Here is a 13,815-nt window from a genome sequence, read left to right on the forward strand (position 1 = left end):
TCGAAGGATGCGGCGTGACCGTGGGGCTGACCTCCCAAGTCTTCCGACGCCGAGCCGAAGGTGACCTCGAACGAGACTCCTTGCTGGAATGACGTCGTGAGTCTCTACGGCGCCGGGAGTCTCGATGACGCCGGTGAGACCTTGGCGAAGAAGACTTCTTATGATGTTTCTCCTTCTTCTTTGACTTTGCCATGAATAACTTGGCCTCACGCTCTTTGAGGGCCTTCGGATTCATGTGTTGACATGAATCGCAAGTCGAGACGTCGTGGTCGGAGCTCAAACACCATAGACAGTCGGAGTGAGGATCTGTAACTGACATCTTGCCCCCACACTCTCGACAGGGCTTGAAACCAGACTTCCTCTGAGACATTATTACCGCAGAGAAGACTACGCAGCAGACAGTAGCTCCCTCGAAGATAACCGTTTCGAATGCACGGAAAAAAGGGAACTGTCATCGGCACGTCGGCGAGGACCTCTTATTGCCTGTATGACGTCAGACGGCGTCGCGTGGGCAAGAGTGACGTCCTCGTCGACGTGCAGAGACTAGTAAGAAGATTTCCGTCGAATGCTGGCGCCATGGGAGTATTCATTAGGTGAGGAATCCACAGGTAGTTGTATCCATCAGAACATCGTGGCCTGCTGTATGCTGCACAACCTGGCTTTGCGATGACAGGTGCCTTTTCTGCAGGAGGATGGTCCAGATGGAGGTCTTGTGGCAGCTGTGGAGCCTGTGGATAGTGAAGAAGAGGAGGCAGAAGAGGATATCGACAACAGGAACAACGTTATCCAGCAATACTTCCAGTGAGACACAGGTAAGAAGCTATCACTGTCTCACACATCTCATACAATTGTTTGACCTATCATAAGTCTGTCACTTTCATCCAGTGTATGGACCCTGACTTGTCACTTTGCCTTTCCATTTAACAGATGTGGGTCCCACTGTGTGACCTCTGCTATATTACCTTATGGACTAGAGCCGTGTTACATCGGTATGTGGACAATAAATTGACATTGCTATATTCCATAGTTACTGCAAATACACATTTGTGAAAGCACAGGCAGACTCCAGCTTGTTTTGTGATTCAAGGGTGTTTATTTCTGTGAAAATAAGTGGAGGGGGTTGTAAAATAGGCAGTGGTGATGGTGGAGGAATGTCCATGGCAGAGTCCAGTCTATTTGTTTCACAGGTGCATTGTCCAAAGGGGCATAGGAAGTGGACCTAGGGCAGTTTAAGTATGGACAGGGAGACAAAGTGGGACAGAAGGATAACATTCAGGGGGGTCTCATTTCCTGGTGGGGGTCTTGGCATTGTTCTCGGTCTTGTTCCTGGATCTCAGGGACCGTTTGCGGGGTGGTTCTCCATCTGCAAGGGGTGGGGTGCTGGTGTCGTGGTTCTGTGGCTGTGCCTCCTGTCCACTAGCGCCGGCGGAGGTGGTGGGCTGTTCATCACCCAGGCTAGTGTCTGGGGCCCCTTGTTGTGCCACAGTGTCCCTCCTGGTGTTGACAAGGTCCTTCAGCACCCCTACAATGGTGACCAGGGTGGTGTTGATGGACTGGAGTTCCTCCCTGATCCCCAGATAGTGTTCTTCCTGCAGCCGCTGGGTCTCCTGAAAGTTGGCCAGTACCGTTGCCATCGTCTCCTGGGAATGATGGTACGCTCCCATGATGTTGGAGAGTGCCTCGTGGAGAGTGGGTTTCCTGGGCCTGTCCTCCCCCTTTTGCACAGCTGTCCTCCCAGTTCCCCTGTTTTCCGGTGCCTCTGTCCCCTGAACCGTGTGCCCACTGCCACTGCCCCCAGGTCCCTGATTTTCTTTGGGTGGTGGGTTTGCCTGGGTTCCCTGTAGTGGTGGATACACTGCTGCTTGACGTGTCCTGGTGACAGAGGGATGGGCCCCCTGGGTGGGTGCTGTGCTGGTGTTTCCTGAGGGGGGAAGACGCTGTGGTGGCATGTGCCAGTGTCAGGGAAACCGACTGTCCCGAAGTCCGAGATGGGCCGGGCTGGTCATCTTGATCCAGTTGGACAGAGCTGCTGTCATCACTGTGGGCCTCTTCTGTGGGGGGACTGGACATGTCTGAAACCTCCTGTCCGGTGACGTTGGGTACGGGTCCTGCAGGGGTGTAAAGGCATGATTATTGTATCTATGTGTGTGCTATTGTGTGCAATGGGTGAGTGACCCTGTACTCCAGTGCTTGCATTCTTGTCTAGGACCTGGTGTGAAAATTGGTTTGGGGTCTGTGTGGGTATCTGTTGTGGACATGCTTTGGTGATTGGTGATGGGTGTCCATGCTTTGGTGTTGCACGCAGGGCTTGGTGTTGGGATGGGTGGGTTGTGATATTGGGACATTTGTGAGGTGTTGGAGTGATGGGGGTGAGGGTGGGGGTATGTGATAGCATGCAGGTAGGGCGGGGGATGTAATAGTTAAGAGTTGACTTACCAGAGTCCATTCCTCCTGCGAGGCCCTCAGGATGCAGTATAGCCAAGACTTGCTCCTCCCATGTTGTTAGTTGTGGGGGAGGAGGTGGGGGTCTGCCGCCAGTCCTCTGTACTGCAATCTGGTTTCTGGAGACCACGGGACGCACCTTCCCCCGTAGGTTGTTCCACCTCTTCCTGATGTCATCCTGTGTTCATGGATGCTGTCCCACTGCGTTGACCCTGTCGACGATTCTGCGCCATAGCTCCATCTTCCTAGCAATGGAGGTGTGCTGCACTTGTGATCCGAATAGCTGTGGCTCTACCCGGTTGATTTCCTCCACCATGACCTTGAGCGCCTCCTCAGAGAACCTGGGGTGTCGTTGAGGTGCCATGATGTGGTATGGGTGATGTGTGAGGTGGTGTCGGTTGTGATGTGTGAGGGGATGTGTTTTTGTGTGTTGTCTGAGGTGCGTGGATGGCGTGTGAGTGATGGTGTTGTGTGCCTGTGGATGCTAGTGTTGTTTCTGGTGGTGTCTCTCTCTGGCCTTTCTCAATTTTGGTAGTAAGGGTTTGTGGGTGATGTGGGGGTGTGTTTTATATTGGATTGGGTGTGTGGGAGTGGTGTGTGTATGTGTATCAGGTGGGTGTATTTCGATTTGTCCAATGTGGTTGTGTTTTGTAAATGTGTGTGTATTTTGAGCGTGGAGGTGTGTACCGCCAATGGAATACCGCGGTTGAAAGACCGCCGCGTGGATTCATGGGTCATGACAGTGTGGGCGGATTCCTGTTGGCGTGACGGTGTCGGTTTTGTTATCGCCAGTTTATCACTGACCTTTGGTGTGGCGGACTTGTGTGGGTGTCTGGATTTTGGCAGATTCCGAGCTGTGGGTCGTAATAGCTGTAGCGGAACTGTGCCGCCGCAGCGGTGTGTTGGCGGTCTTCTGCACGGCGGTACGCAGTATTTACCGCCAATGTTGTAATGAGGGCCTAAGTCATTCCTCTTATTTTAAGGGCCTGCCATAACAGAGCCTGGTCACTGGGTTCAGGAGCACTAAGTGGGCATGCTTGAAGAGAGAGCACACCAAGAACCGGGCTGCATCAAAGGCATGCCCACATCAGACAGGTAATATTTTATCACTTTCAGAGCCACACTAAAAAGACTGATAATCCTGAACTTGTTCTGTATCACCAAGACTCACCTTAACTTCATGAATAACTCTATCGTTTTTTTCCACTCAGACTTGTTCAACGAGATCGGTTGTCTTGGAGAGTAGATTTTAGGTTCAAGCAATTTGCTTTATGAAACATTGTTCTCAGCAGTCCAGGTCCTAGCTTTCTCAAAGTGCCAAGGGACTAAAGCCAGTTTCGGTTTACATTTCACTTGAGTTAATTAAAGACTGATTGCAAAGAGAAGACAACCGATAAAATCTAGTCAGTCAACGCAGAGACTCCCTTTATCACCGAAAAGTGTTTATTTTCTCATCAAAAAGAGGAGTAAAACTTTGGGTGCACAAACTGAATGAAATTGAAATTATTGATGATTTTCGAATACGGCAGCCAATTTCCCTTTTTCTAGCTTAATCACCTGACACCTCCACAGGCTCACCCTCTCTCTTTCTGCTCTCACTGATTCTTTACCTTTCCTCCTCTCTTTCTTTACCCCTTTTCTTAGTAACAGAAATCGGTCTGTGTTACTTGATACCTTCTATTCAGGTAGTAAAGCTTTCTGGTATGGGTTCCAGCAGGGGTCCTTGTTAAGCCAGACATTACTTAAAAATGACATGGCCCCCTTAGTTTCTATCAATCCTGTACTATGGTGTTCAAGTAACCTCATACGCTGATTCCACAGAGCTTATCTTCCCATGGGAAAGAATGATGAAATCACCAAACGAGCTTTCAGAAATTACCTAGTGAAAAGGGGTTGACTGGATAACACAGAGTTGCTTTAAGTGCAACTCTGACAAAACTGAAATTCTTCTTTTCGAAAGTGTACAAGATAGGGCAAAAATCCGGTGGCCCCCTCAACTGTGGTCCCTCCAAACCCCAAGGCAGTTACGAGAATTCCTATGGTCAAATCTGACAGTGATTTATCTTCCTTAGCCCCCAAATCATATCTGTAGCTGGCACTTGTTTATCTTTGTTAAGGTCTCCTAGGAAGACACTCAATTTTGAATTACGTCACATAATTGTCAATGCCTTGATCACTTCAGGATCAACTATGCTAATTTGCTCTGTTTAGGCTGGCCAAACTATCTAACCAAGTGCTTACTGATAGCTGAGAATGCATTTAGGCTACAGCGCAGGCATGACTTTTCCCTGCATCTCAAATAGTTAAACTGACTGCTGGTCAAGAAGTGCATTCTCTTTAAACCCCTGGTACTAGCTCAGAGCATTTCACAAAATTGGCCCTAAATACCCTAGCAATATGCTCAAGGAATATTGTCCCTATAGACCATCAAGATCTTAAGAAGCCCATTTCTGAGTATTTCTAGGATTAGGACAGACAGGAGAGGCCATTCTTTTTCCTATCTAGCTGCTAAGACCTGGAATGAGCTACCATTGGCTTTAGAGCTTACTGCCAATGACTACCAGTTCAGAAAACAGTTGAAGACCTTATGAACTGCACAGTAACAAAAGAATCTCTGTGACAAAAGCAGAAACCTGCTGTGCTAGGCACATAAAATACTTTTCTTTGCATAATACACGTTCTTTGGAGTAGGCATATTAACCATCTGTGCTACCCTGGACGAGTCAAAACTGCCACTAGAAAAAACTCCCATCTCTCCCCAGCAGGTACATCAATCACCAGAGTTAACTTGACACTTATTTTTGCCGGAAGCTGCTGGATATACAAGCAACTTCGCAGTGCTTTTAAAGCTGCTGTACAAATGAAGTAACAAATATAAAAACATGCACATGTTTCGGTATAGGCCCCAGCTGGAGAAGTGTCTTCCTGCTGGCCCAAGCTTGCGGAACCCCTGGGAACGTGTCACGAACCCCTGGGGGTCCGCGGACCACAGGTCGGGAACCGCTGCTCTATCTTTTCTCACTCCCCTTAGGCTCGCACACGCACCATCTCACTGCCTTTCACTTTTTGCACTGTTGTCTCGTGTTCATACACCTCTCTCTCTACCTCTCTCACACTCACTCTCTCGCCATCTCTCTCCTCTTTCACATCATGACTTTCCATCTTTCTTTCATACTGGACTTTCCCCGATTTCTGCCTAACTCCCTCTGCATTCTAACTTCTCTCTCATCTTTCTCTTCTCACTTTTTTCCATATTTCTATTCCACTTTCTCCATTTCTCCTGTGATCTTCAACCTTTTTTCCCTCTCCATCTCTCTAGCAAGCAGACTAAAAGCGGGTCTCACACAAAACCGGACATGTTGGCTTTGCCAATGCAAGTTTTATTTCACCAACCAAAAACTTAGCACTACACCTGAACCCCAAAAGAGGAGTCCCAGAATAGAAGTCAATGGGTGACATTGTAAAGGATCTAATTTAAAAAGCCTATTTGAATATTTATCCAAGTAGAGGGACCTTTTTTTTTTTTTTTTACTACATTTACATACATGCCTTTTAAAGGTTAGCAGAGGTGGGGAGAAGTCAGTCACATATCTGCAAAGAGACCTCCTGTGATGTGTGACACCTACAGTCAGTTATTGCTTTTAGCGAGCAGCACTTTGCATGCAAAGAAGTCTTGGGGGCACCCACTTAGAACGGGGAACCAGTAAATGTACAAGTCCAAGAAGACAGAGTGCTGATAAAGTCTGGATTGCCTACAGATGACATGGGGCAACTTGGCAGCACTGCAATCATCTGTTAGGATCATCACCGAAAAACAGATGGTCTCTTTCACATGTTTACATTACCAGGAGTAAGCTATGGTAGGCTGCTCCTCTTAAAAAAAGGTCAATCAGCCAGTGTAACGGTCTGTCATTTGACAAATGGCTTATGGAATAATAGTAGGGCTCGTTCACATTCAGTCACATCAATGACTATGTTAGTACTAGAGTGCACAGTCAGTCACGTCAGGGTCACCTATGAGTAGTCAGCTAGACTGTTACAGAATTCGCCATATGTCAGTTCTTCATTTGAAAATGTACTAGTCAAGGCACAGTCCAAACAACGTCACACATCTGACTGTCGCCACACAAGCATAGCTACTTTTTAACAGCAGGTGATGGTAAGTAAACATAAGAAACAGAACAGGGGTAATTGCAGAGTGTTCATTTGCTTGTCTTTTTATTATCTCAACCTTACTTAGTTTATCAACCTTAGAAGGATGAAAGGCTGAGTGCACCAGCTAGATTACAATCCGGTGATCATGGGATCAAGCACAGATCCCTGCAGTAAAATGCCTTAGTCCACGGGGCCACAAGCACAATAATTTCGACAAACAGAAATAAGTGTACCTTAAATAATATTTACCTGCTGCTTTAATACAAATTGTTGAGTTCAACCTTTTGCGTCTAGCAACCTTCTAATTTACTTGCCCTGTACGTATTATTCCCTTTTCAAGTCTACGGCTGGGATCAGACATTGCTACAGAAATCCCCTATCACAGTGCTGGGCACTGCACTGCTATTTACCCAAATCTTCCAGGTTAGAGGCAGGACTTTCTGTGATATGTCAGCTAAGCATTGCGTTTTATTTCCCTCTTCTGGGCACTAAGTAGATTGTAAAGTCGAGAGCAAGCTATTTCAGTGCAAACCTGCACTGACAGTTTTGGAGCCACTTTTGCCAGAAAGGCCACTTTGAGGGAGCTGTGGCCCAATCAGTGAGCCTGGACCCACCCTACCCTCACAGGAGGCAGGAAACGTATGTGTGGGCAAGGGAGCAGTTAGTCAATATTTGATGTTAAGAAACTTTAGCACACTTGTTTATTTCTCCTTTTGGCATAGAATATTGAACGATGATGGGAGGCCTCAACATCCCAACCGTGCTGACGGTTCTAACATGCCTGTTTTTCAGCTAACGGGACTACTCCATGATGTTAACTAAAAAGTATGCTGTGTTTGCTATGAGGGCCTTACCAAGAATGATATAACAAAATGCATGTAATATGAAACAAGCTTTAAAATATGACTGCTTATCGCCGTCTGATGTTTCCCATTGGTTCCAATATATATTATATGTCACAACTTTTGAAGCGCCAATAAAACAAAAGTGTTAAAAACCCTGGGCATTATGGGAAGAAGAGATCACTAAACTAAACGTTAATTGCTCCCTCATCCACTTGGAGCACCTGGGCAGGCATTATTATCCTTGTGTCTTCAAGCATCACAATGAAGAGGTATGTTAACAGTAGCAATATACAAACTCAAAGAATTAAAAAGCCTTTCAACTCTGTAAGGAGCAATAAGGTTATGCTCTCTTTCTTACACATACTGTTGACTCTAGCATTTCAGATATTAAGGCTTAAAATGTGGGAATATTTTCCAAAAGATTATTCAAAGAGTCCCATGACAGTTCTGCAGCTCTGGTGTTAATTGCGCTGCAAAGACGTCTATAAAATATGGTTTATAACAGCAAACTACATGCCAGTAAGGAAAGATTGGCCAATCAAGGTAGGTGCTTAAATGACTGTTGATCACTGTTTTATTAACTGCTGTTTTTATTCAATTATTCACTCTATCAAAGTGTTATAAAATAATGGTCTGATAAAAATGATGTATTGTAATTGCTGATTAAAGAAATATGAATTGTAATTACCTAAACTCACTGGGGCACGCATCTGCTCTCACCCATTTCACCCTTATCTTTATCTTGTGCACATAACTACGTTATTCTGTACACATCTTTTTTGTCAGAGTGAATTCTTTTCTTTAACATAAGGAATGCTAGACTTAATCTGGGTAAGTTACACCTCATACAGTTATACTGTATCAAGTTGATTCAGTTGGTCCACTTAAAATATACCTTAAAAGCACCAACTCTACCCATGATATATAACATACTCGAGTAGTCTGAGCTTACTGAGTTGCCTGCTTACTACTCAAGGACATCCGATGGCCTAAGGGGACTGGTGGCAACTTGACGGCGGAGGAAGAACTGGAGCAGGAATCACTTAAGCAATTCTGCTTCTTCACCTGAAAAAGGGTTCCACTAAATTACATTTGTATTGTGTCTATCAGAAACACACTTTATCTTGCCTATCAACAACACTTTTGAAAACGTGTTTTTGTTTTGAAATTAAAAGGTTTTAACAAGGGTGTGACTTTTAAGTGACAGTGCAAAAACCCCACACCCTCTTTCAATTGGCACGATGGAGTGACACTGGACTGGAAGTTTATCTGTGAATGGGAGCTTGATTTCATACGATGGTGTCCTGTGCTCTAGCTCTGTCCTGCTTACTTGCATTATATAAAAGGACTGCGGAGCCTTACATACAAAGACACCAACTAACATTCAGAAACGATCACAGGAATGATGTAAAAAGACACAATACATACAATTTGCATTTTACGGACCGAATCATATTGAAATGAAGTTGCTCACTAATAAAAATGCACATATAAAGTTTTTTGACAAACTTAGAAAACAAGAATGGCAGGAAAGCAGCCTACTTGAGTTATGCAAGTCAGATTTAACTTACTTCTGGGTAGTTCTGCCCAAACGATTCTGCAACAGAATAAAAAAAGAAACATTGAGCGTCTCATGGAACTCAATTGCTCCTAAAATCTACTAATCTGTAAAATAACTTCTGGGTTATTCTGTTCTCTACAAATTTTCAGATCGAATCCATCAATTCTACCTCAATCCAAGGTTCCCACTGGCATAAAACTGGAACTTGCAGTTGTTCCCCAGTTTCATGTGTACCTACATTATGACTCTGAAACGCCAGTCTTGGCGCTATAAACTGCACTATAAAGGCATGGAGAACACTCAGACAAAGCATAAAGCCCACAGAAAATGAATAAATCCATCAACACAGCATCCGTTTCTTGACCGTTTTTTCTAATTTTAGTGTTAAGAGGTGACAGCCTGTGACAGAAAGCACTGTAAATGTGTAAGTCATTATCTGAAGCGTGCATTACAAACACTATAAGATAGACTGTTACAAAATGCACATTAGGATTTATGGTAAAATCTTGCTTTCAAAATATAGATGTTAGTGACACCCAGACTGTATACAATGCAACTTTTTTTTTTTTTTACATGACTGTCCCTTCAACAACTCTAAGGGTAGTAGCGCTCTACAACTACAATTTCAATTAAAAGCACGCACTTCACAGCTCATTTAACTCTTTGCACTACCACTCAAAAATAATATTTGTCATTACAAATCTTCAAGTGATTCAATCAAAGTCAGTACCGGCTCCCAAGCATCCTTTACATTTGCAGATTACCCTTTAAGTTTGCAGATAAACTTGGAGCGCACATTAGCATTTCTTTCAGGCAAGCAGATACCCTGGCAATAAGGCTTGATTAGCTGGCTGTCCGGCTTCGGTTTTCAAAGCACAGGAGACTCAATGGATGACACTTCAGTAGAGACATTTAAACTATCCAAATTGCCTAAGACAGTTGTCGTTTAACAAATAGTAGGGGAACGGTTTGTCATAAATCAAAAATGTATGGGCACATCGCTCCCCTCCGATCCGCCCACTTCGACCTCTGATTGAAACCATGAAAATGTCACACATAAGCAATCTGAAAACTTGCCAACTATGCCTAGCCTCCTCGGAGTACACGATTCTGGCTATGCAGGGGAGTCACTGTGGAGGTGGAAGAGACTGCCCCCAGTGACAAACCTGGCGCAACCCCAGTTTTCAAACACATTTCTTCACGCTGCGCCTCACTTTTTTCCAACTCTTCATTACATATTCTCTTTCTCAGCACCCCACCCATCTCTGCCCCTTCTTCCCACCATCCTTTTCTCACCACCTTTGGCTACCCCGACTCCTACCACAATCCGTTTTTGCAGGGTGCCTGGGAGTTTTGCACAGCTGCATAGTAAAATACAACTATAATTAGGTGCCCTTCCTCCTGGTGCATTATTATAAGCTACTTCCCTGGTTAATACCCCTTTGAGCTCATTATTTGCTTTTTTTACTTCTTTTTTTTTTTTTTTTTTTTAAAGAGGAACAGCATGGGGGGGAGAATAATTATTAAATCCTGAAAGCGACATTCGCGCAATGGCAGGCATCTGCTCCTGGGAGGTCGGAGGGGACACGTGGCAGCCATAGACTGGAACTCCAAGCAGCTGACGTGTGAGATGAATGTCATGGAGTCTGTCAACAATATCAGGTGAGGGAGACTGGGCGCACCGGTAGCTGCATCACTACATGCATAGTTAGTGTCTGCAGAAAAAAGCTTCGTATGTGTCAGCCTTGTGGTTGGCTGAAGAGATCAGCTGTGTGGCAACCAGTCAGTGTGGTTACAGGCATGGTCCTTGTACGTGGCTGCCTGTATGTGTAACTGTAGGGATGAATTGTGTGGCACCCTGTCAGGGTGGTTAGAGACATAGTCCTTGTACGTGGCTGCCTGGCTGTGCTTAAGGAGTGTCGGGTGATGCGTGATCTTAAAGGTGTTGCTGGGAATTCCAAAGGTCAGTCCTTGGGCCACGCATTTGTGGAGTTCCAGGACCATGAGCATGCCCTGGCAGCTCTTCGACATGTCAATAAGAATCCAGAGCTGTTTGGACCACAGAAGGTGAGGCATGTGGTATATACATATAGATGTTGGGTAAGTGAAGGCCTTCTTACGATTTGGGTGTTGGAAGGTGGACTATTTGCAGGTGCAGGTAGGTACCTACAGCTAGTAATAAAGCTGCACTCACACATAAGGCCCAGTCAAGGTCTCAATAACTTAATTCTTGCTCAAGTCTTGGTAGCTTGGCTCCCGAGCAGTCAAGCTTAACTTAGGAGACAGGTTTGTAAAGCACTTAATATTTACAAAACAGTCAATAAAGACAGAACACACAATAAAAATCCAACACCAATTTAGAAAAATAGAAAATATTTGTATCTTTAAAATCACACCAAAACAACAAGAATCCAATGTTTGGAACCGCAGATATGAATTTTTAAAGATTAAATAAAAAAATGTGCTTCCTAGTGCTTAAAAGCAAAAGGCGCCAAACGAAGTCTTTTTCGCCGCGGCTGACCGGGTCAATGCATGGCTCCTGGGTGGGTTGTTATACTAGATATCTATGAATTCCTGCTCTCATCTTATCACACTTATGTATCCATCATCATATGTCATGTCTCTATCAAACTATCCTCCATTCCCAGTCTGACTCATCCCAAATCCTTTCTACTACTTTCATCTCCTAAATAACTCTGCCTAAGCTCCTCCCTCCGCTTCCACATCTAACTCACCAAACCTCACTCTACTACCGTGACCTCCCACACAACCCTACTAAATTCTCCCTCATTTATCTCACCCTGCTACTATGCTCTCCCTAACCCTTCCACATACTCTTCCTTCCTCCATCCCCCTTTCCTCATCCCAAGCCTTTGGGTTGATGAGTAAATGAAGGATATACTCCCAATTAACACTTCTAGATTTCTTTCCTCCTCCACCCCTCCATTACTCCAGTCAATCTAACTAACAAACTCTCATATCCGCAGCTCAGATTAACTCATCATAATACTAAAACTGTACTCATTATTTCCCGATACTAATCCATCACTAATTCTTGTTGGTTTCCAGAGTAGCGTGCTACTCACCGAAAAGCACTTCAACGCCTCGTCAGGGGTAGTAAGCGCTATATAAATACTATTACAATACATTCCTGGGCCCCTCCTAAAGACACTTCATGCTCTAGGGAGCAGATAACACCGTAATTCGGCCGCTTTAGAAGCCCCAGCCTGCCGGTGCCGGATATCATACAGTGATTGTTGGCACCTTAAATACAAGTCAATAGCCTCTCACAAGCAGAAAGCAAACAGGCTAATAAATGCATTAAGGCTGTTTAATTACAATCTACTTAGCTGAATTTAAACTTTATTTGTAGGGGTAGCTGCTGAAGCAGATAAAGGACACAGCAAGCAGTAAACAGGCAGGTTTTTTTTATTAGACCTTTGAGGGGAACTGTATGGCAATTTTTTTTTTTTTTTTTACATGTTGCACATTTTTGGTGCAGTGTAACATACCTTAAAGTAAAAATAAAAAACGCGGCCAAATTTGTCCGCGTCATAGCGCTTTTTTTTTTTAAACTTAAATCCATGTTGCACAGCAACTCAAATAATATGCACCACCTAAAAGAAAAACTGACAAAGCCAACAGATATTTCACAGGCGAAACCTATTGGCTTTTCCAATGCTTGTTATAATTATAGCTTTCTCATTCGTTCAGCAATGGAATTGTTGTTCCCTGTTAAACTTTTGAGACTGTCGGAAATCGTGCTGCTTTCTAAAATATTTAATACTTGTTTTCATTAATTTTCGTTCATTATTGATTTTTTCTAAAATGTACTATTCTATGCTCGAGGTATCGCGCTTACGCAAAGCAGTTCTACAAAGAACGTTACCACTATTTGAAAAAGCGTGTTAGATCACTCATACACTGCTTGTCGAGAGAAACGGAGCGGTGGCTAAAATATCACATAATGAATTAGTTATGTCAGCCCACAACACAGGACAATTAGGCTATTAAAACACAGACTAGTTTTATGGAATAAAGTTGGCACTTCCTGGACTGTGGAGTGCACTCATATCCCTCCCTAAAAACCCTCACCTAGAAGTTCCAGGTTCATAATTCCGCCGTTACTTCCGGTCACCGGCCGGCTCCTTTATTCCGCCCCCACGGTGTGAAGGAGCAGCGTACAGAAACAGAAAAGGGTCCTGAGAAAACCGACTTTACAGGCAATACCATTGCCACCCTTCGAATCAAAATAGAAAACGGACATCAACGGATGAATCATTTTCATGGAAAACAAAGAGAGACTAAGGCATTGCGCGTCTCCCATAGAGTTTCCCGTTTTTTTCTCTCTCTCAAATACGCCCCTAGGACAGTGCGAGCTGTGATTGGACCCAATGATGGCTGCTCCCATTGGTTAGAACTGCAGCAGGCTAAAACTTGTGAGACAACGTATGATTGGCTGTAAATATACCCCCTACGGTAGGTGTCCTGGGAGCCTCATCAAGCAACATAACAGCGGAGCCTTTTTTTTTTTTGAAAAAAAACAACATACTGGTCTCAGTGGTGGTGCTCTTGATGCTTTATAAAGTACCCTACACGTTGGCATGTTTTTTTTTTTTTTACCGCTAGGGGTGGGTATCAGGTACTCAGTAAACCAACCTGAAACAAAAAGGAGCGGGCGGCGGGTGGTGTGTGTTAGGGGGCGGTGAACAGGTTCCTTGGATTGTGCTTTCCGATTACTTTCGCTGTATTATTACTTTCGCTGTATTGGGTTTAAGATGTGGCTCTGCATCACTTGTAAGTCTCTTTTTA

General features: G+C 44.4%; 1 protein-coding gene across 8 annotated transcripts in view; it reads right to left on the reverse strand.

Annotated features, from left to right (window-relative positions):
• RBBP5 (RB binding protein 5, histone lysine methyltransferase complex subunit) overlaps nt 1–13,247 on the reverse strand; it is a 570,252-nt gene extending 557,005 nt beyond the window's left edge. For all 8 annotated transcript variants that reach the window (XM_069238534.1, XM_069238530.1, XM_069238526.1 and 5 more), the window contains exons 1-2: nt 13,099–13,247; nt 9,014–9,039 (exon numbers count right to left, since the gene is read on the reverse strand). In XM_069238534.1, coding sequence (XP_069094635.1) covers nt 9,014–9,039; nt 13,099–13,117 — 45 coding nt within the window. In that variant the 5' untranslated portion in view covers nt 13,118–13,247. The remainder of the gene's footprint in view (nt 1–9,013; nt 9,040–13,098) is intronic.
• Between the last annotated feature and the right edge of the window lie 568 nt (nt 13,248–13,815).

This window comes from Pleurodeles waltl, chromosome 6 (assembly GCF_031143425.1).
Source record: "Pleurodeles waltl isolate 20211129_DDA chromosome 6, aPleWal1.hap1.20221129, whole genome shotgun sequence".
NCBI classification, from domain to species: Eukaryota; Metazoa; Chordata; class Amphibia; order Caudata; family Salamandridae; genus Pleurodeles; species Pleurodeles waltl.